The sequence below is a fragment of the Salarias fasciatus genome, chromosome 20, assembly GCF_902148845.1.
Source record: "Salarias fasciatus chromosome 20, fSalaFa1.1, whole genome shotgun sequence".
NCBI lineage: Eukaryota > Metazoa > Chordata > Actinopteri > Blenniiformes > Blenniidae > Salarias > Salarias fasciatus.
Window position 1 is genome coordinate 12,961,527 of NC_043764.1, and position 23,454 is coordinate 12,984,980.

The window sequence follows — 23,454 nt, forward strand, 5'->3', positions numbered from 1 at the left end:
GCCTCAGATCCCTTCAAAATAAAAGTCACATTTTTGCAAAATATGACATTTTTAACAAAATACGTGGATAATTTCGGGTTCAACAGTGTTAATGGAAGCATGTACTACTTTTCCAAAATAAAAGCCCAAAATTCCTTCAAAAGAAAAGCCTGTTTACAACAGAAAATTAGGTCAAGTCATGAAAATGAATGTTTATGGAGTAGCAAGGTTCCCGATGACCTGGACTTCAGTGCTAACAGCTACATGTTCGTGGATGGGAGATGCTAGCAACTCCATGTTAGTGGGTGAGAAATGCTAAAAACTCCATGTTAGTGGATGAGCGATGCTAACAGCTACATGTTAGTGGATAGGAGATGCTAAAAACTCCATGTTAGTGGATAACAGATGCTAACAGCTACATGTTAGTGGATAGGAGATGCTAAAAACTCCATGTTAGTGGATAACAGATGCTAACAGCTACATGTTAGTGTATGGGAGATGCTAACAACTCCATGTTAGTGCATGGGAGATGCTAACAACTCCATGTTAGTGGATGACAGATGCTAACAGCTACATGTTAGTGGATGGGAGATTCTAACAACTCCATGTTAGTGGGTGGGAGATGCTAACAGCTACATGTTAGTGGATTCTGAGATGCTAACAACTCCATGTTAGTGGGTGAGAGAGTAGCAAAGTTCCCGATGACCTGGACTTCAGTGCTAACAGCTACATGTTAGTGGATGAGAGATGCTAACAGCTACATGTTAGTGGATGGGAGATGCTAACAACTCCATGTGAGTGGATGAGAGATGCTAACAGCTACATGTTAGTGGATGGGAGATGCTAACAACTCCATGTTAGTGGATGACAGATGATAAAAGCTACATGTTCGTGGATGGGAGATGCTAGCAACTCCATATTAGTGGGTGAGAAATGCTAACAGCTACGTGTTAGTGGATGGGAGATGCTAACAGCTACATGTTAGTGTATGGGAGATGCTAACAACTCCATATTAGTGGATGACAGATGCTAACAGCTACATATTAGTGGATGGGAGATGCTAACAACTTCATGTTAGTGGATAGGAGAAGTAATATTTTTGCAAAAAAAATTACTTTTTTCACAAAGCAGGTTCATAATTTCGGGTTAAACACTGTTAGTGGAAGCATGTACTACTTTTCCGAAATACAAGCCCAAAATTCCTTCAAAATAAAAACCCATTTAAAACAGAAAATGAGGTCAGGTCATGAAAATGGATGTTTATGGAGGAGCAAGGTTCCCAATGACCTGGAATTCGGTCATGAAGGTACGAGGACGGACTCAGTCAGGCCACCTTGCCAGAGGGCTCGGTCCCGTCCATTGCCGCTTGTGGCTTTAATTTAATATTCTTTTACAAATGCAGAAATACTATCTACAGATACAAATCAAATTTGGTTGGTGTCTTGTCTCATATTAAGCAAAGTACAGATGACCGTGTTCATTTCCCTGCTGTTTATTTGGACATCTGTTCACATACCAGAATCTGGTGCTCAATGTGACAAATAAGAACCTGATCCTGTGCCATGCTCAAACAATATTTTGACCCCATTTGTATGCAGAGCGACGTCAATACACACAAACCACGACAGAGAGGATGTAAAGCATCGATTACTGGTGAAAGGCTATGGCTTCAGCATTATTTCCATTGTCTGTTCTCAGTTTCAACACATACTTCTCTATTTGACATATACTAACTTACACCTACACTTCTTGCATATTATAACAGTTATCAACATTTTAGGGGTTTTCAAATTGCAGACGACCTCATTGGTCAAAGATCAGTTTGACGCATCTTTTTACAGAGGCCCACGTAAAACATAGTTTCAGAACTTTTAGTCCAATATACCAATTAAACTTGACATTTCTTGTCATTGATATGGACAGAATGAACTGTAAAGGCTGTTGTATTTATACCATTTCTGGCTTCTTCTGGCTCTATAGGTCAACATTCATGTTTGATGTGATGGTCTCTAGAGGTTGAAACTGAATGATTTTGCTCTTTTCACAAGCATAACTATGACCTACAAATGTCTGTACAACGTGTCTGAGAAACAGATACAGTAAAAACAGGCACATTGATTGATTAGATTCCTCCAAGGATTGTTTGCAATCTTTTTTACTTCTCACTTTTCTTTATGATCAGCCCATCAAGGGAAAAAACTCGTCTGTCAGCAAATGTTTCATGTAACAGTTTTTCTCCATTGGTTTGGCTCATTTCTTCAAACAAAAACTACATTTTTAAAACACTAAGGTAATTTGGTAAAACGGTCTAACAGTTCAGCACAACACCATAGTTTACTTGCAAACACACAAAAAAATGTTGAGTTATTTTGGTAACCCAATTTATGTGTTGCTCGTGTTGAGTTAAATTTTTAGGTTATTTCTATAAAGAAAAACCCATTTTCTGGGTTATAGGGCTATTATTTTAACCCAATTTCTGGGTTTTCAAGGTTATGTACCATTTTTAGGTTGTTTTTTCAGAGTATAACTCATTTTTGGGTTAGGGACTTGTTTTCTTTTTTTTTTTTTTAATTAAAAAGCTATTTTTTACTTGATGGGGGGTATATTATGGAGTAATCTCATTAACATTATTTATAATCACACATCTTATGGACATGAAATGGGTCCTTTACCTTTTAAAGAGGTACTAAATACTGCTGTATGTGACTACTATGACCATACACAGCAATGTTGGTGGTAATAATAACCCTCTGGAGTCTGAGCCTATTTTGGCCGTTTTTGAATACTTTTGATTTTGCCTTTATACCACATAAAAAAATGTTGCTTGGTATGTTTTTTTTCACCACAACCTCATCTATATGATCTGATAACTATTTTTTCATTTTAACCTACTTCATTAACACACTGGGCCCAAAAATACACAGAAATCATTAAATTTGATTTGAAAAAAATCTACTATTTATTCCAACTGTTCTGGAACTTGAAAAGGTATATATAGATTGCAAATAGGAACATATAAATGTAAAACTGAAATAAAGTAATACTCATACAAATATTTTCAATAAAAAGCATGTATATTTATATCCGTTTTTTACCTTGTCAGCTGCAACTCTTTGAAAAAAAATAAGTGGAAAATTATGCAGAGAGTTACACCAGTGCTTTGCATACCCAAAGTCTCAAATAACTGTTCCCAGAGTTCCAAATAGTGCAAATGTAACATAAGAGGTAAAAAACAAAAAGAAAAAAGCCTTGAAACAGTCTCTCGCCATCACTGTAGCTGGAAATGGCACGGATGTAATACTGTTCTGTTTCAAGAAATGTGCAATACTCAGCAGTGACACCAGCGATGTGCATGTATGGAGCCCAAGGAACTTGTAGAGTTCCTTAACTTCAACATCAGTCCAGCTGTGCTTCTTCCCCATTTCTTTGCTCTTTGCTGCATGCAATCAACAATTTCCCCTCTGGGACCACTAAAGTATTTCTGATTCTGAGACGGCCCACCGAGCGTAGACACATATCTGGCACCATCAACAAGGGAAGAGCTAGAATAAGATGTGGTGAGAGGGATACAACAAGAAAGGGGCATTAAAAGGTGAAGGAAAAATGAGGGATTTGGGAGAGGTAGAGCGTAGAAAGGCCTCCACGATGACCTGTGTTGCATAAGGCACTTAAAAGGAGTTCCAGTTTTTGGTAACTTCTTTAAAAAGTATCAGATTTAACTTGAGTTTCTATCATCTCCCTTTGACCTGTTTTTGCCAGAGCACATAAGTGTATTATTGTGGCATCACGGGGGTTGCGAGGGGCGCTAGAGAGTCGCTGCCCTGCAGGCTGTGTTCCGCCGCAAAGGACCCTGGGAAACGGGACTGAGTTTTGGGCTGTTTCGGGCCAGTTTGTGTGTGTGTTTGGGTTTGTCTGCAGTTCCTTTTGTTGTGGGTGTGTTTGTTTATTGTTGTTCTGTGCTGTTGCCATGTTCTATTTCATCCCTACTGACCGCCAGAGGCGGTGCTTAAAGCACTGGAATGTTTCCTTCGCGCGTGCGTAGTTCGAGTATGTATAGCAACAATCGTCACTCGTGACCCCTGGGTGACCCAGGAACTGCATAAGTTCAGGGCTCCACCCACAATCGTCTCCTAATTTTCTTCTCGCGTTCAGTTCGGGTGCACCTGAAGGGATGAGCCTGTATGGCATCATGATGCACCGTCGCTTGGAGCCTTGTGACCTTCGAGGTCGGAGCTGCCTAAAGGCCTCAGTATACTTCCCCGTCGCCGCTACGTCGTTCCTACGACGTAGACGTCGTAGCCCTACGACGGGCTACGTCGGGCTACGTCGGGGCTTGACGTGCGCCTCCCGAAAATTGTGACTTTGCGTCGTTTCGACGCGTGGTGACGTGAACGTCGAGGGCTGTGATTGGTCCGCTTTCGCGTTGTTTATAGAATAAAGTAGAACTCACCCGAAATGCTTTTCTGATCCGAACAGTGCTTTGGGAGAAATTGAGATCCAAAATTGAGCGGCGCACATCCCTATACTGTTAGCAGTGTTAGCACTGTTAGCAGACGGGGCTACGTGTATAGCCGCTCCGAAAACGGCTTTAATCGTCCAAAAGCTCATTAGTTTCACCAATATTTCATCACGGTCTGCTCAGCCTCTCCTCCACCACAGCCCAATGTCACCAGATATGTCATATATGCAGATATATATTCGGTAAATGCACTCGTGTCTAGATACGTACGTCTAGAAATCTATGTCTATAGATCTATGTCTAGGTAAAGCCGGAGCTACGGAAGCCGCATTGTTGTTGTGACTGCTAGCGGCTTGGCAGAGGAGGGTGTTCCCTTGACGCAGGAGCAAGATATGTTCAGTAGCGGCGTAGGGTTGCCGGCGTAGGAACGCCGTGGCGGCGACGGGGGAGTATACTGAGGCCTTAAGTGCCCTCCAAAGGCTGTGATGTGTTGCGGTCCCGTTCACCTGACTCGGCGGCGCTGTGCGTCGCCTGTGGTGAGAGATTCATTCATACCTCCGGCAGACGGTAAGGTTGCTGAATCTAGTATTCCTCATGGTGAGTGATGGGGGGGGGGCGCCTGCTCTCCCCAGGCTTGTTTACATGACGACCGCGGCCGTTGCAGCGTGGTCGGTGTTACTTGGGGGTCAGGGACACCGCTGGCGTTCTCACCCAGCATAGCTTTCTGTTCTTGGGGCTAAGTAGCGGGCGTTGCTGTGCGGCCGGCGTTCTGGCCTGCCGCCCTGTCCTTTTCCCCACACCTGTTGCTCAGTGTGTGGAGCCGCTCCCGCGGGAGCAGCGAGGTGATCGTTTTCCCCCCACGCGCACTTGGTTTGCTGTGCAGGCTGCGTATACGTCCTTTCCCCACCGTCCCGGGCACCTGATACTCTAACTGATGGCACCACTGCGGAGCAGTGAGGAGCAGGTGTCCCTGGTTGACTGGTTTTTTCCATTGTGGTGCTGCCCGGCTGCTAGCTTACACTTTGCGTTTGCCGTGCAGGCGGCATATGCCCCCTTCCCTCGGCTTACCGCGCTAGCATCTCCTACTCCGGGCGCCGGGTCCTCCGACGGGCTCGGCTGCAGTTGCTGTGCAGGCGGCATACGCCCCCTTCCCTCAGCTTCTGCGCTGCTATTATTCTGACCGGCTGTGTGCGCGTGGCACTGCGGTCAGGCAGGAGGCGAGAGGGCAGCCACCTGGTGGCCACTCTCTCTGCTGGTCGTGGATGGTGTCTGGTTTGGTTGTGCAGGTGGCGTGTGCCCCCTTCCCTCAACCATCCGTGTAGGCTGTGACATGGGGTGGGAGAGCCGCATGTTTGGCGATGGATGGCTCTCACAGTGATGTTGCCTGGGGAGGTGCCGCTGCGCAGCTGTCCCCTCTCCCACGTATGGCCTCAGCTGGCTTTCATGGGCTTGATCACACGGCGTCCGCTGTGTGGGCAGCGTCCGCCCCTCCCCCAGCTTGTCGCACTGCCGTTGTACCGACTTGTTGCGTGCACCCACCGTTCCGGCGGGCAGAGTTGTGAAGAAAGTACTTTCCCATGCCATGTTTTCCATGTACCCAGTCAGTTCTCGAAGAGCTGGGCTGATTGTGATCACCTGGGCCTAGAACTGTTTGTTGCAGATGATTCAAATCAGCCCAGCCCTTTGTTAACTGACTGGGCACAACAAAAACATGGCATGGGAAAGTACTTTCTTGACACCTCTGCCGGCGGGTGGCACCGCGAGGCGGGCGGACGGTGCAGGAGTCTGCTAAGCACTCCGCCCGGGTTGGCTCTCTGAGCTGCTAGCCCGGTGATTTGCACTGAACCCCCGCGCTGGTGGGAGGGGCTGATGGAGGAGGGGGCTGCTGAGCAGCCGTTCGCCCTCCTGGACGGAGCTCTATTCATGCGCGCCTTGCTTGGCTTGTCGGCATGATCTTTGCTGATTGCGGTAGGACTGGCATTGGCTAGCTCTGGGTTATGGCCGCATGTGCTGCTTCCCCTGCTGTTGGACCCCACGGTGGCGGTCGCTACGCGATGAGGGTTGGTTGGGCACTGCCAGTGGAAGCACTGTTGTGTTCTTCCGACTTATTGGTGCCTGCTTTGGAGCAGGGCGCCTCTGGCGAGGGGGCTGGAGGGATGGGGCACTGCTGTGCCACCGTTCCCTCCCCTGAGTGTAGTGCAGCTACCCCCTGTTGGCCTTGCCATCATGCGCCGGCTGTGTAGGCAGCGTATGCCCCCTTCTTCAGCGTATTGCACTGACCTTGACTCCTGGCCCTCTGACCGACACTGTGGGTGTCGGTTCGGCTGTATCCTCCCCTGCCTCATTCCCAGCAGGTGCTGTCTTGTGAGACGGAGGGCAGTGGGGCCGCCATGAGGCCGCTCCCTCTCCAGGATGTGGCTCCGCTACCTTGCTGATGTGGTGATGTGGCATCGGCTGTGCATGTGGCATGCGCCCCCTTCCCACAGCTTATCTCCCTGGCCCCGTCTTGTCCTACCGGGCCGCACTCTTGGTGTCGACCCGGAGCCTCTAGCTGGTGGCGGCCATGCTTTGCCTTCTTTCAGGCTTGTACAGACCCTGTTTGTGGTGGTACAAGGCCGGCTTAGGAAGGTGGCTGCGGTCCCCGCTGGGGGGTCCATTCCCCTACTGGGCGTAGCATGGGCCAGGCTTCGGGGGCAGGCCCGTCTGGTGATGGCAGGCCTCTCAGTGGCGTTGTGGACGGTTGGCGTCCTGTCTGGCTGGCCTGCAGGTTGTGTGCTTGCAGGGGCCTCAACGCGCTGATGGACTCCCTCTCCTGTTGGAATCCTCCACCAGGGGAGTGGTGCCTCCATGGGGGAGATGTGCGCTGGGGGTTGCTGAGGAGGTGGCCTTTTTCACCTGACCTTCGGAGAGCCGCGAGCCTCTGGGCACAGGGCGCTCGTGCACTCTTGGCCACAAGTCCTTCGGTGGACGTTCCTGCCGGCCCCTCTCCTTGGTCGACGCCCATCACAGTGCTTCAGAGGGGTACACACCAGTAGCGGCCTGTGGTGCGGGGCGCATGTGGTGAGAGAGCTTGTTTTGTCCACCCACACTGCCAGCCGTGGGCGGTGCGGTGTTAATTCACTTCCGCATTGACAGGAGCGCTTGTTTCCACACCCGCGCATTCAAGGCGCATTCCAAACAACACAACAGGTAGGCAACGATTATTTTTAATAAACTGGTTTCTTCAACACTGCCCGCTTGGAATGCGCGGGTATGGAAACGAGCGCTTCTGCCAATGCGGAAGTGAATTAATGCCGCACCGCCCGCCGCTGACGGTGTTGGCGAACAAAACAAGCGCTCCCGCCACCTGCCCTCGCTCCACCGCTGCTACTGGTACACACACTGCTGCTGGTGGCACCCTACTGGCCGGCGTGGGTTTGGTTTCCTCTGCTCCGCCGGTTGTTCCGCGGCAGACCATGGCGCCTTCTCAGCAGGAGGGTTCTGCTGTTTTTTTTTTTGTTTTTTTTGTTTTTTAAAAAAAAAAAAAAAAAGGAGGGTTCTGCTGTCTCAGCGCGGTGGCTGGGAAGGACACCCCCGTCCTCGTCGTCTCTGTCTTGCGCCTGGCGACTGAGGGGCCCGACTCGGGGATGTATGTAGTGGTGGACCAGCCCGCCATGCATCGGTGCAGGCGGCGCGATTGGGGACCACACTCTGGTGTGGGCTTTCCTCAGGGGGGCTGAGGTTCACCCCCCCGAAGCCCGCGGGCACCCGCCTCGGATCTACATCTGGTGCTGGAGAGCTTGTGTCAGCCTTCCTTCGAACCTCTGACAGCAGGCAGAGCTGCAGTAGGTGTTACGTAGAAGGCGTTTATGCTGACCGTTGCCACGACGTAGCGTGTGGGGGAACTACGCGCACTGTCTATTCGCTCAGCATGCCTCCGGTGGTACCCGGACGGGGTGGGCGGCGCGCCGGCAAGAGCTCTTGTGTCCAGTTAGAGCTCTGAGAAGCTGCATGGCTGCTGCGGCAGATGTGCGGACATCTGACCAGCCTGTTGTCTATGGTCCTAGTTGGGGCTCTGCTCTTCCAGGTAGTGCCTGTCCCACTGGGTTGTGGACACTGTTTGCCGTTCCTATCAGGCCACAGGGCGGCCTCTGCCCGAGGGTGTGCATTGCCACTCCACCAGGGCGCTGTCCATGCCATGGGTCGCCCTGGAGGGGGTGCCCCTGGCCAAGCTATGGTCTGTTGCCGTCAGGGCGAGGCCTGGCACCTGGGTTAGGAATAACCCAACATTGTAGTTGGCATAACCTAACTTTTGGGTTAAATAATTCAACCCAAGAATTGGGTTGCAAAAAAGAACCCAACCTGTTGGGTTAAAATAACCCAAAAAAGGGGTTCGTCCTTTCCTGAACCAGCAGTTGGGTTAAAATTGGGTTATTTTCTAACCCAACTGTTTTCATTTTGAAAGCTTATCACTCTCCCAAAACTGTTTGGTCATGTTTTAAAGCTACATTTCTTTCCCATATCATAAACAGTCAGTGCCACCAAAATGCAAAGATCGTTCTCAGCAACTTTGGCCTATTTCTCAAAACAGACCGGACGTGCTCAATTCTCTCTGTTCTCTTGTCAAAAACAACCTGGACGGCTCAGCAGAACCACATGATGTCAAAGCTCAGATGTCTTCCTAAACAGTTCACTCAGGTGGTAAAACTACATTTCTTTCTCAAACAAATGGTCAGTGCCCTCAAAATGCTTTGCCTTTTTGGCATTGTGTGAGCACTGACAGTCAAAATGCTTAGATGTTTTGTCTTCAAGGCAGAGAAACATTAGAATATTCCTCATCTATCTTTCTGTTTCAGCCCATCTTTCATTCACAAGAGTTCCTGTGATAGTTTTTTTTTTTTTAAATCTTCTTTGGGTTGTTTAGCTAACAGAATACATATTGTATAAGAAAATGAAGGAAAAAAAGCATTTTACAGTAAGGTGAACCTTCAATTTTTGATTCACATACTGCTCTCATGCGTTCAAGGAAACTGTTATCATTTTTAGTCACACACAAGTAACTTCCATCCATCAGAGTTCAGTTCAATATACTATGATATGAACACAAAGAAACAAAAAACAAACAAACAAAAAGGACAATTGTATGTAGCCCACAGTGCTGTAAATGAAGCTGGAGTTTCACAGCTCACTTCTTCACTGGCCCCCCTGATTCTCACCCTCCTGACTGTCCTCCTCACCCTCATGTAAACAGATCCATGATATTGAAGTGTGTTTTTGACCAATTTTGACAGTTAAACAGATGATTTTGCAGGTGATGACTAATATAATGAAATGATGCTGAAATGTTTTGGAGAGAACAACCATTAGACTGAGAATCAACCAATGCGTTTAGATCAGCGTGATATAATCACTTGGAAACTGAACTTGTTTTTTAATACATGTACTTATTTGTTTGGTTATTCATTCCTGTATTCAGCGACTTTGAAGGTGTCAGCCAGTTTTGAATTGCTGCAGTATCTGTGCACAAATTGAAAAAAAAAAAAAACTCCAAGCAGGTGTTACATTTACACACTTCATTAAAATGCTGTATTACTGTAATGCATGTGGTTGTGTCAATGACTGGTTTCAGTGGTTTCCAGAAAGCATTTCTGGAAACCACTGATACATTGTCTGATATGTATTTACAGTATTTTTAGGCTTATGCATTCACAGCCAGGCAGGGGCAGAACCATCATCTCAGAAGTGAGGGGGGCAAATCTTTCAGAGGTCTATTCAGCAATTTGTCATCCTCTTGCATTCAATTGAACCTTTCCTTAGTGGCCAAACAACCAAATAATCACTTACAGTCACAGTACAGCAACAGCAGAGCGACTTTAGTTCTTTAAACTATATGCTAACAAATTCTAAAGTTTAGCTGGAAATCTCTGATTAAGTTGCCAAATGACCCTGGATGATCTACATAAGAAGACAGATCATTAAAGGTGTAATACAACATTTTGATTTCCGGGTGGATCACCTAAATAATTGGTGGGTCTGTTTGTCAATCATTCTGACGAGCTGCTTTCGTAAGGCGGTTCTACGTGCTTGCGCCCAATCAGCTTCTCCCTTTTGCGCATGCGCATTCAGAGTGTTTATGTAGCCGGTGAGCTTCTGAGCTAGTACTTACCGACATAATGAAACTGTAACTGTTTCGGAAAAAAAGCTTTATTTATGAGCGAGGCGGATCGCAGAAACTGTAAACAGAGCCGTGCACGCCGGAGAAGAGGAGATCGCGCTCGTACACTTCGCGTTTCCTGGGAGAAGCAGGAGAGCCGGGCGGATGGTCTGGAGCATGCGCGTTGTTCAAAAAGTGAGTAACAGACGTGGGGCTTCGTCTTTTCGAGAAAATCGTGTATTAGACCTTTAAGGGTGCTTTCAGACCTACAGCATTTGGTCCGCTTGAAGCGGACTAGCGTCCCCAACTCCTGCAGGTTCGGTTCGTACGCGCTGGTGTGAAAGTAGACCAGTTAGTTTTGGTCCGGGACAAAGAACCGCACCGAGACCTCCTCGAGGAGGCGGTCTCGGTGCGGTCTCGGCGCAGTCCGCTGCTGGTGTGAACGTTGACCAGCCTCGGTCCTGTCCGCTCTGTTGTGGAGAAGGCTTTTTGGTCGGTGGAGGCTTCCGTAGCAAGCCGTGTGGCGCGTCACGTCACACATGTGGCCAATCAGGGTTCACGTCCACCACGCAAAACACACTATTATGTGAACAGCGCCACCAAGGGGCAGGAGGGTCATAGTGGATAGTTCATCTGCAAAAACAACTGGTGTGAATGCGAACCGAACTAGTTGACAGCTGCAACATTTATGAATAATTTATGTCCGAACCGAACCACTCTAGCGGACTAGTAGGTGTGAGAGTCAAATGACAACAATGAACATGAAATGTTCAGTAAAACAATAATATTATGCACAAATTATTACTGAGTACAGAGAGGAAGTGACACAGTAACATGACAAAAAGTCACATAATTCAATTTAATGGCATGAACATACAAAGTGACACAACATTAACAATTTACTCAACTCTGACAGCCCATATGAGCAAAACTAATCAACATTAAGAAAAAATGGCATGACTTCTACCTGTTGCTTTAAGGACATAAACAATGCAGCGGTCAAATAATCTCCGGAAATAAACAAAAATGTCAAAATATAAATTACATCTTTAAAAATTCATGTCAGTTTTTGCTTTTGAACTAATCTCTTGAATAATTATCTCACCAAATACTAACATCAGTCCTAGGTTTTGTTAAGAACTAAGCAGAAGCAATAATATAACCAAAATAGAATAAGTTATGTTTTAAAAAGAAACACAGTCTCTTTGTTGTTGATATCTCTACAGATAAATAACTTTGATGATAATGTTTGTGTGAGGTCAAGATACGGAAATGAACAACTGAATGAAATATACATATGTATTTGTGGTCGGTCAATATCAACCAAATCCTCTAATCGTAGGAATAAAGAAGTCCCTTGTTTGCCTCCTCCCTGACTCTGCTCTCTCTCTCTATTGTGGCAGTAAAGAGTTTACCCATGTGGAAAGCTTTAGTGAGCACAAGTTCCGCACAGACATGAAAGAGGACTGGGTTCATCTGTAGCATAAAGAAAAGGATGTAATACTGGTAAAAACATTAGTATCGTAGTTAACTAGCTTAACATGGTATACTGGCGTGTATTACTGTGACTAGTGAACATTATCTGCATAACAGCATTTCTCACCTTACACGATTTGTTTTGGGGGTGAAAAAAAACACACACTTTGTCTTTTGCTTCTTCCTGTCTGGTTTCAGCTCATCTCCAGTCAGTCACCCACACCTGTGAGCTCATGATGCGTTTTGTGACGGCTCGGAAAAAACACATCACGGAACGTTAATAATGGATTGTAACAAGGAAAAAGTGAGGAGGGCAGAGGAGACAGACATGACTCCCATGTCCCCCACACTTCTCGTGCACTCATGCACCCAGGGGAAATTTAAGGTCACCCATTGACCTCACATGCATATGCATGTCTTTGGACTGAATCTCATTCACACATTGCAAATTTACACCAGTTGAACCTCATTAGAAGTGATGAACAGCCTGCTGGAGAAGTTTTACAGTTTAGAAAAGCAAAATACATTTGATGAGGTGAACAGAAAGTCTTTAACACAATCATGAACATGATTTTCTTGAATTGTTCATTTGTCCTGGTAACCGTTTCAAACTTTAATTCATCCAAGGAGTTTAAACCACAGACATGCCGAGCGTCTGAGTGTATTTTTCAGCGATTGCTTGAGGGTTTGCTGTGGGTTTTCGTGAGAACTTGAGATGGATTCGCTGCAGCAGTTCTCTGAGCTGTGAAGAAATATCCTCATTTATGTGAAGATAAACCAAAGGGTTGAGAGCACTGTTCAGACATGCAAGGCCGCGGCTGATTTGATGAGCAATGTAGACTCCGTTGGACCACTGAGGACACATCTTCTGTTTGGTGAGAACTCTTGACCAGAGGTTGAGGTTCTTCAACACATGGAAGGGGATGTAGCAAACAGAGAAGAGAATAATCAAGACGAACAACAATTTCAAGCATCTTTGCTTCAGCACCTTGTCAAGGGTGTCTTTAGAGAAGAGAACAGCGATGGCGTGTCCGTAGCAGCCCACCGTTATGAGGAAGGGGAGACAGAAGCCAGTGAGCGTCCATCCAAGTCTGTAGTTGAGGTAATCTTCCACATATTCGTTGGTGGTGGTCTCAAAACACTTATTAGTGTTGCTTCTGGATGTTTTCATAAAGAACATGTCTGGAACGCTTTGAGCACTCACCAACAGCCAGACCACCAGCGAGACCAGCACCGAATGGGTTACAGTTATTCTCCCCATCACCCTCAGGGGATGGACGATGGCCAGGTACCGGTACATGCTGATACAGGTGAGGAATCCAATGCTGCCGTAGAAATTCAGGTTGAAGCCGAATCTTGTAACCTTGCAGAAGATTTCTCCGAAGATCCATTTGCTGTCGTTGAAGTGGTACACGATCAGAAACGGGAGAGTGAGCAAATACAGAACGTCTGCAAGTCCGAGGTTGAGCATGAAGATTTTGACATCTCCAACTTTCTGCCAGTTGTGAAGCAAAGACTTCATTCCCATTCCATTCGCGAAGAGTCCGACTATAAGCACAGAGATATAGACAGCAGGCAGGAATTTTCCTGGAAAGCGATCATCGATACACGTGGTGTTATTCATGTTGCTCTTGATTTCAGGTAGTGATCCTCCAAGTGCCGAGCGCCCTGGGTGTCTCTGATGATCAGACTGTAGCACGTGTCTTGACGGCTTCCTGTTGTCAGTTTTACAAACTGCAGCTGAGTTTCCAGGAAATAGTAGAGTGAGTTCAAATCATACTTGTATGGCTTTTTTTTTTTAAATGTCAATGTACAGTCCTATAGTGTGAAATTTAATCTTAATTTAATTTTGATTCATTGATAATACCAGACCAGCGATGAGAGATCATTCATTGCTTATTAACAAGAGTGAGACGTGTATTTCAAACTGTTTTTTTATGAACGATGAAGTAAACTGTAGAGCAAATATGTACAAGACAAATATAAAATCTGAACAGAGAAATTAAGAAAAGTTCATTTCATCTGACGTACAATTGCAGGACATACGATACAAACATGTTTTCACAACCGCTTCAAATTATTTACAATGTGACAAATGCATAAGTGCAATTTTATCCATAATTAAACACACATACAAAACTGTACAAGTTAAAATTTTCAGAACAGACATCTATCAACACGAACGTTGGAGTCATTTTATCCCAGGAAGAATGAAAGAAATTGGATTTAGTTTTTAAATGTCCATCAGTGAGGATTGTTAATTTTCTCTGCTTCCTAAAATGATTCTTTATTTACTGATCATCACACTGTCTGTGTCTGCAACAGGTTTTTGGTTGCAGTTTTCCACTTTTAATCCCGTATGTAAGAGTGGTAGGACAAGATGGGGTATCTTTGTATGTGTTTGATTTTTAAATGAGTTTAAGAACCCAGTGGAAATGGTCCATCACAAGGGGCTATCCTTTCAATAAAATTTCAAATTTCAAAGATTTATAAAGAACATTTAAAAAAAGAGAGAGATAACTACTTAACTTTGCTCCAAAAGACATAAATACTGATCATAAATAAGGCTTTAACACTTTTTATCAATCAGCAGGTGATAATCTGAGGTTAAATTCTGTTTTATGCAAACTGTTCAAATACAAAAAATGAAATGAGTATATTAATGTTTTTTTTTTTAATTCAAGGCATACAGCCCAATGCAAATGAAAACTAGAGGTTAATCTTTCTTTTTTAGGTAACAAAATAGAGTTATTTAAAGAAAACTGTCACTGTTGACTCACAGGGCGTCTCCACACAAAAAAGTTTTTTGTGGTGAATCGAAGGAGAAAAGAAAAACTAAAGAAGCCGAATAAGTGCAAAATAGTTTCACTTTTGGTCTTTCATTGACATTTCTGTCTCCACTGATCTCCTTTTTTGTCATTTGAGGTAAAATCTGCTAAGTACTGAAAATAAAGCAATGATTACTCTTGGATGGAACAACTGGGAGGATAATACTCTCCAAGCAGCAGAAGTACAGTGGCAGAAATTCAGTAGCAAGAGCAGAATGTCAACCTTTGAATTTCTTCATTTTCTGCATTGCCTGGTTTGGTCTCTATAAATACAAACTCAATGTGTTTAAGGTAATATCCCCAAAAACCATCACCCAAAAAACAAAAAATACCATTCAGAGGACAAAGTATGGTGGAGGGAGCATCATGGTTTTGGGTTGCTTTGTGCTTCGTGCCCTTGGGGCCTGAACAACTGGCCATTATCAAGGGTAGAATACCTCCCCATGTTTATCAGGGCCTTTTACTGATAGTGGCAGCAGCTAGAGCAGTAAAAGGTGGGAGAATAATAGGTTAACCACTTTGTATTTGGATACATACCTCTGCCATATTTTGAGGCCGAAATATGCCCCCCCCAAAAAAAGACTCAAACAGTTCTTGGTTTCCAGTAGTCTCTCTCGCTGCTGTATGAATGAGTTCTACATAAGTGCAGACGGTCTGTCAGAGTTTGTGAAGATCAGCGCTCATCCCAGCACAGTCACAGTTTGCCATGCTTTTGTATGAATCCTCTTGTTGATGCGTGAGGTTTCTCTCCGTATCCGGTCAGTTGGCTGGAGCGTCTCACTGAGTCGGTGGTCAGGGTCTGAGGTCAGGGTCTGAACCCCCACAGGGCGGGGTTGGTGAACGGTGCGTAGGGGCAGTTGTTGTGACAGACACACGAGTGGATCATCATCACCGGCCGCTGCAGCAGTCTGCCGGTGTGGCAGCGGAAGGTCACCTCAGCGGTGGTGGTCTGATAGGGCGTGCAGCACCGGGAGTCGGTGCACTGTCCGCAGTACACCAGGCGGTAGGCCCGAGTGCTGTAGCAGCCCTGGTGCACCAGTCGGATGGGCCCGGGTGACGTGTAACTGGCCTGGCACTGGCCCTGCTGTCCCCTCTGGGAAACGTCATGTAGAGGCAAGAACACAAGAGTGATTAAAGATCTAAAGTCAAAAATCAATATGATTATTTAATCAGGGGATGGGATATACTTGTCTGCATGAGTCGACCATATTCTGATTGTTCTTTCCAAGAGTCAGGGAGGACGAATAATTATGTCAGTAATGTCAAATACTAAAAATATACCAAAATCCTATAAAAATCCTCCAATGAACCTCGTCTAACCAGTGGGACGAATCTTCCACACGGTTCAATCACAGTTTTTCTGAGAGTATCTTATAAAACAAATCACTGCAGCAGCATCAGAAAGCCACATTACTGCTGCTGGAGACGCACCAGCATCAAAGCATCGAGTGAGTTTGTGAAAACATGCTCACTGATAAACATGCTGATATTTCAGCAGATATTTTAAATAAAACACAACATAAACTCACTTGTACAGCCTACTAAATAAATTAAAACAACCAGGATACACATCTTCATACACTCTGGACAGGTATCCAGGCCAAATGTTCAGGTTAATATTTCATCCTGAAATTCTGAAGGTTTCTTTGAGGTATTGCATTCACAAAAAGGGTGAACACGTGAGGTTACACAAAATGTAAACAGTGACTAACACTGAATTCATGTTAAATCTGATGGGACAGTAACACGACACACATGCAACGATACCTTGAAAAGTTATACCCATGTTTCCTTTTTTATGTTTTTGTGAAATAATTAATTCTGTATTGCAAACATTTTATCATTTGAAGAACAAAGACACTTTATCTTCATTCCTCAACATGCATTAGACACACCAGCAGCAGAGCTGAGTGTATGAGTTGTTTCCATTAAATATTTTTCATAATATTCACCCTACAAATGCTTTCTTTTGTACTAAACAGAAATAACCCAGCTTTCCAATGGTGAAGGTTATTGTCAAAAAGCTTTGCTGTACTAAAAACAAACCCAACAAACATGAATTCTCTTTTTAAGATGCTTGTGACCACTAAGATTTAGTTTGGGAAAGATTTTTATAGCATATGATTATGGTTAGGCAACAAAAATAAAGGTTGAAATGAAGATAAAGGGTATGTTTAGGGTTAATTAAAGCTTAATTGGAGACCTCTGAATGGAGTCCAATGCTAAAACACCTCGACTACTTTGTGTAGAATAAACCAGTAATTGCAAATTAAACTGGACTTTTAAAACCAGAAGCAAGTGTGATATTCTAAAATTAAAATCTTGGTATTAAGTTATTTTTATTGAACTGTAGCAATCTGAATTTACTCTACCAGCAGCTCTGCCTCTAGGATTAGTTTGCAGTAGTGAAAGTTTTTTTCTGCTCTTGTGGTTTTATCTGTTCTCACATCTGCTTTGTGGTTTTTTTCCCCAAGACCGTTTCTCGGCATGAGCTGAACTGCTCAGTTTCACTTCAGGCTAACATGAAACTGTGAAAATGGTTTGACTATATCAAAGCTGTGGGGCGATCGTGAGGGGACGTCGAGGTAAAGTCAAACGCCACTTTTATAATAAGCGACAGAGGTACAGTTGTTCCTTCACACCTCTGGATTGAGCTGATAGGACTCACCAGGGGCTTCCTGGGCGTGGGCTGAACAGCGTGGCAGGGCCGCACTTTGCAAAGTCGAGTCTCCATCTGCAGCTTGCAGGCCGGGTTCTGGTTGGAGACCCTGGTGGAGACCCCGGCGCCGCAGCTCTGGGAGCAGGCGCTCCACTGGGTGCTCTGCTCCGTGCAGGGGGCGGCGGGTGGGACCGGCGGCCTCAGAGGGTGACCCCTCGGCAGGGTCGGCCACAGCCGGTCTGGTCTCATGGCTGAAGGGGAAGTAGAGCAAACGAAACAAGAATATCAGAAAATATTCAAATTGTAAAATCGAGAAAATCTCAAAAATTGATGACTTGAAAAAATGCAGTTCCTGCTCTGTCCACAGAGGGTCGCACTATCTGAGGCCCAGAGCTGAACAACAGAAGCCAATGATGCTGGCAGCCAAGAAGACATCTTATTGCTAACACAACGGCATTTTAACTTGCATTTCCTACTTAGCTGATTGTGTCTATGCAAATCTTTTCAACTTTACAGTCAAGTGCAATATATCCGGATTTAGTTCAATTTATATTTTTAATAGAATACCAATTAGCATAGCCATTTGATGGCAATCCACATGAAAATAAATAGATTAAGATATAGAGGAAAAACCCAACAACTGATTTTTTTACAGTTGAACTTTGTAAATTGTAAAAATACCAAGCAAGACAGCAGCTGCCGCCGTATTGTGGAGTGATACTTAGCTAGCTACCGTATTGCTCGTGAAACAGAAATAGAGTCTGCAGAAATCCTGTGCTTCTGGACTTTTTCCACATTAGTTGAAAGGAAAACAAAGCAGCAAAGAATTTATAATTGCACATTTTTTTTCTCTTAAACAATGTTGTTTGTAGAAAGTGCAGTGAAATGTGAATATTTTAGGGATATTGTTGTTTTTGCTCTGAAACTAGGGGAAATACAATAATTTTAGGTTAATACACTGTCATTGTATGTGCCCGGCAGCACTGTAGAAGTCATTTTTGAATATATTGTGCATTTCTAGATTGTACAATTCTTTCTTCTTAGAACAATAACATCTCTCTGGAGTCATTCAGCTTCTTCGTAGGCTTTCTAAGGTCTCTTGTGGTCACAAATAGCTACAACCTTGATCCTCTGGATTGTTTCAGCGACGTGTCCTCCCACACAGCCGACATGTCGAAGTCTTAATAATCAGCTGAAGTTCGGGCATGACAGCGCAGAATTCCAGTTCAAGAACAAAATGTTCCCTTGCTGCTCTCATGAAGTGGCTTGACTCTATTTGAACTTCCAGATGTTTTTCGACTGGCTTCATTTCCCGAACAAACCCGTCTCATGCACACGCACTGGCTCCTCCTTTAATAGAGTAACGTCGTAATCCCTACACCGCTTCATTTGTTTAATTGTCACACAGATGTGGTTGCTGTTATGAAACTAAGAAACACAGTCTCAAAAAAACGTGGCTTGTATTTGGACTTTGGGAGTTTTCCTTTGGCCAGACACACCCCAGTTTAATACAAAAATGCTCCAGTAAAAACTTCCAGACATGACCACCACTGACAAAGCTTATAAAAATGAACAGAGGGTGATGTTACATATGGACTAATCATCAATGAGCGACCGAAGCTCGGAAATCCATTCATACTTTACATGGAAATACATCTGGCTCGAGCAGCCAGACATTGAAAAATGTTGTAAGTATCCAGCTCTGATGTCAGGGTGGATGTGGAGGGAACATTTGGGGAAGTATTTAGTTTCTTGGAGTTTTCACCACATGAGAAGTCGCAGCCGGTCGACGTCTCGTGTTAGACTAACGCCTGGAAACAAAGCAGAACCTCCAGCACTGCTTTGACTGACAGGGGGAAAATTCCTTCAGAGGCTTTTCACCGTCAGGGATTCAATTTGTGTGATTATTCATAAAATAAACAAGCCTGTTACATCAGACAAATGAGCTGTATTTGACTATAATGGCTTGGTATTTTAATCATGATGGGTGTACGCTCATCAGGGCATAGTCACACAAGTCCTTGTTACATTCTACAGCATCCGTGGGTCAGAAACCTTTGAAATATCAAAGTTACAGGTTTACCTGTAATGGCATCCTTGATGACGGTATTGTCAAGGTTTTCGCACACCCACTCCCGGCAGCACTTCCCCGGCAGCCGGACCAGCTGTGGCTTGGGACAGTCGGGAGAGGGAAAACGGATGTTGAGGGGACAGGCGGGCACGCAGCTCACCCCTCCACCTCTGCAGCGGCAGTACGTGTCGCAGGAGGGCTGAAAGGACTGGCCCTCCTGGTAGGTGATGCCGTTGACCTCGCAGCCCAGATCCTCCTGACCTGTGAGAGAAGAGCAGAACTTGTCTTTACTGCAGTGCTGCATGAGACATTACTTAAACTATTTTTTGTTAAAAACGTCTTTGAGCAAGTGCAAACTTATTTGCTGTTGGATGACATTTACAGAATACTTCAATCAAGGTCATACTACAGTGCTGTTTTCTGAAATTTACTCAATTATATTGCAACCCGGTGGTGTTCCTGACTCATGCTTTCAGCATAGATTAAGACGCCACACTGTAAACACAGTCCAAGTGGTCGTGGAAGTACTTCTGTTGTTCAACTCATGAATCACAGCAGCGGAACATTGCTCTCATAATTCGCTTGATGTTTTTTGACAGTCGTGTCCTGTAAAAGTTGTGGCATTCTAGTGATCAGAAACCTGTATCTCATTTGAAGCCATACAGAGTTAAATATAAGTTATTTTGATAAGTTTAATATCTCTTCCAGCTATGAGCTACCTTGTATTTAAATGAATTACTGAATCTCCGCTAATTTCTCTGCTCTTTAAAGAAATAACTATAATCAGCTAGTGGCTGCAAGAAGGGAAACACCGTAAACTGCTATTATGTTGCTTTAACTGAATCAAATTAAATCAAAGTACTGCTGTTAAAAATAGTCAAGTGGTTCAAACTGGATGCAGTATTTCAGCCACATTTTGGTGTATTGGTCGCTTGGACAACATTGCTCACTTGTTTCTTCAGATTAATGTGGGAAAGTTACCCAGGAAGTGGCAGGATTAAAGGGGACGGGGTGGGGGTGAGGGTGTGTGCATGGGGGGAGTCAAATGAGGGAAGTGTGAGGACACAGGCGTCGCTGTGCCTGCTAATGGTTACGCAGCTATATGGGAAAGCAGGCCTCTCTCCTGGGAAACTGGTTGTTTTTCAATCTATGAGTGTTGTCTCTGCAATCTATCATGCTGAAAGGGCGGTCATTACAGGAAACGTGTCAACAGCAGCCCTGGAAATAAAAGTTGAAAGGACTGGGACTTCTGGCAGCTGACCGCCACCCGACAGGCCGCCCCACTCAGCCGAGGAGACATTAAGCTGTCTATGTGTGTCGCAGTCATGCGAACTGGGTAAGAAGATGTGTTTCATCCCTGGGTGGGGTGGGGTGGGGTGGGGTGGGGTGGGGCGTTTGTTTACACTCACTGACACACTCCCCGGGGTCTCCAGGGAAGCTGGCGCTGTAGTCGCACTGCAGTCCTTTCTGGGCATCACAGGGAAGCATCTCCGTGCACGACTCGCCCCGCTGCCGAGCGCACACCTGGCAACAGCGGCAGCCGTCCAGCACCAGGGGGACGCCTGCGGAGCACTGGGGGGGCGGAGCGGGGCAGTGGCATGGCCTGTCACACGGCTGGCACAGCACCTGGAGGAAAGAAGACGTTCCACGCCATTACTGGGCAGCAAGAAACAGGAAGTTTTCTCACAATCAAGACTACAGACTTTGAGGACTTGATCTATATACATACTGACCCCAGTGGTTCCCAACCACCTTTCATACAAAACCTCAACAGATTTCCTCCAAAATACTCTGAAGCCGCTCTTCTCTCATTACAGTGAAGCCAAACACAGCCAGACACGTCCATCCTCATGAACACAACAGAGCAGAAACATTCTAAAGACCACTGGGCAGCTCTTTGTGTCTGAGTTTCAGCTTGTTTTTAACATGTACAAATCTAATTTTGCCAACCTCATAATTTTCTGAGAGACTTTAAGACCCTCAGCAGTTCTCAGTTAAAGTCCCAAAGATTTGCTGCCTTAACATGAGGAAATGACTAGCATATTTAAGTTATTTGTTGGTGAATTGTTTACATTACATTACATTACATACAGTACATTGTGTTTTCCATGTACAAAATGCACTTTTTGACCGTTTTTTTTTTTTTTTTTTTTTTTTTTTTTTTGTTAAATCAAATATTCCAGCTTAAAAGAAATTACATGTTGAAGTATAACCCCCAGACCACCAGCTGAAAACAACTGCTTGATCCAGAGATGCATTTTATTACACATTTTCCTCAAATGAAACAGTGGAACACGGTCATTATCATTTTTTCCAAGAGATGCATGCTTTCACCCTGTTGTTCCTCTGTGACTTCTGCATTTAACTGAAGAGACAAAACTCTGGGAGAGGCTCGGAAAACAAATCCTATAATTATGAGCATGCACGTGAATGTCAAGGAGGCTGCATTACAATCCAACACCGTCCAAATCACTGTTTCCCATTACCTGATGGAGCCAAAACACAGGAGGAGAGATGGAGAGAAGCCAAGTCTCAAAGAATCTTGTTAGTGCTTCTTAACAAAGTCAGCAGACTCTAGTTTTATGACACACAGCTGAGACATTACACATCTTTTTTTAAACATTAGCATCAACTTTAAATCATCAAGGAAAACGATCTGATATTAAAAGAATAAGAGAAAAGAATTTCGAAAAAATTCTTGATTACTTGCTTTACTTTTAATGAAATTATTATTGATTTGTTTATTTTACTTGGATTTTGTTTAGTTTTTTGGGAGAATAGATGATAACGGCCACAGTATAGTGTCGCTGCAGTCACTGATATGGTTCAATTCATCATTAAAATAGCTATAATAATAATCATTATGTTGCTTTTCTCAAATGTTATTTTGCCTTGCAAAAGTAATATGAAATCATATTTACAACCTCACCATGAGCTAAAATGTCCATTCTCTTTTTTTTTTCCTCCAGGAACACTGGTATGGTGAGAACGAATGCAATGAATGAATGAATGAATGAACTTTGGTTCTATAGTCTCTTCCCTCACAAAAGTGGCTCATAAAATCAAAGATAAACTTACCTCAACTGTTTCACAGACAAAACAACAACTATTAAATTCCGAGGTAAATAGGAAACATCTGGCCTCACCTGTGGAGCCACGTTCAGCAGTACGGCCAAGGCGATCACACAGCCACTCAGCAGTCCGTCCATGGGTGCCTGTGTTGCCGCCGTCTCCCTGACCTGTGTGACGGTGTGGTGCGACCAGTGCAGCTGTTTGCTCACTGCTCATTCTTGTGCCTGCTGACATTTATAAAGTCTGGACTCTGATGTCACGGGCTGACTACCGTGTAAACAGTCACTGGACCGGCATTAGAAATGTTTCACATTCCTCCTCCCTGCTGCCCATTTCCACTTCCAAAAACACACACACTCACACACACACACACACACACACACACACACACACACACACACACACACACACACACACACACACACACACACACACACACACACACACACACCCTCCTCCACCCCCAGCTCTTTTCCTCTCCTCCCTCTGGTTCTAGTCTTGTGGCGTTCCAAGTTCCACAGCTTAATGTGAGCTAAGGAGAGAAAAATACATTAGCTGTGTTGTCTGCAAGTCAAATAACTTCCAGAACCTCTGTGGTGACAACTCTGATTTAAGTAGAAGAGATTTTATCCAGCTGATGTTTTCACAAGCTGCTGGTCGGTCGGATATAGCTGCTTCACGTCCGAGGGGTGATGGACACAGAGTGGATCGTTCCACTGTTCAATGTTTTATTGCAAAACCTTAAAAATACTAGAAAGTAAATCCCTCTCTTTCCTT

At 44.7% G+C, this 23,454-nt stretch overlaps 2 protein-coding genes across 2 annotated transcripts; both read right to left on the minus strand.

Annotated features, from left to right (window-relative positions):
- Positions 1-11,433: 11,433 nt before the first annotated feature.
- Positions 11,434-13,779, minus strand: LOC115408116 (P2Y purinoceptor 1-like). The gene has a single exon (XM_030118705.1). The coding sequence runs from the start codon at positions 13,669-13,671 to the stop codon at positions 12,679-12,681; it is 993 nt and encodes a 330-aa protein (XP_029974565.1). The 5' UTR covers positions 13,672-13,779; the 3' UTR covers positions 11,434-12,678.
- Positions 13,780-13,963: 184 nt separating this feature from the next.
- Positions 13,964-22,910, minus strand: ccn5 (cellular communication network factor 5). The gene is made up of 5 exons (XM_030119787.1): positions 22,752-22,910; positions 21,015-21,231; positions 19,618-19,866; positions 17,544-17,785; positions 13,964-15,968 (listed from the first exon to the last, which is right to left on the minus strand). Exons 1-5 carry the CDS (start codon positions 22,812-22,814, stop codon positions 15,681-15,683), a joined length of 1,059 nt encoding a protein of 352 aa, XP_029975647.1. The 5' UTR covers positions 22,815-22,910; the 3' UTR covers positions 13,964-15,680.
- Positions 22,911-23,454: the final 544 nt, after the last annotated feature.

What these genes read in the sequence shown, in the direction of transcription:
- LOC115408116 (XM_030118705.1), bottom strand. Translation starts at nt 13,671, where the DNA reads ATGAATAACACCACGTGTATCGATGATCGCTTTCCAGGAAAATTCCTG.
- ccn5 (XM_030119787.1), bottom strand. Translation starts at nt 22,814, where the DNA reads ATGGACGGACTGCTGAGTGGCTGTGTGATCGCCTTGGCCGTACTGCTG. An exon ending in AGACCCCGGGGAGTGTGTCA is followed by an intron (nt 19,867 to 21,014) that starts GTGAGTGTAAAC and finishes CTTCTCTCACAG; the next exon opens with GTCAGGAGGATCTGGGCTGC. An exon ending in CCACGCCCAGGAAGCCCCTG is followed by an intron (nt 15,969 to 17,543) that starts GTGAGTCCTATC and finishes GACGTTTCCCAG; the next exon opens with AGGGGACAGCAGGGCCAGTG.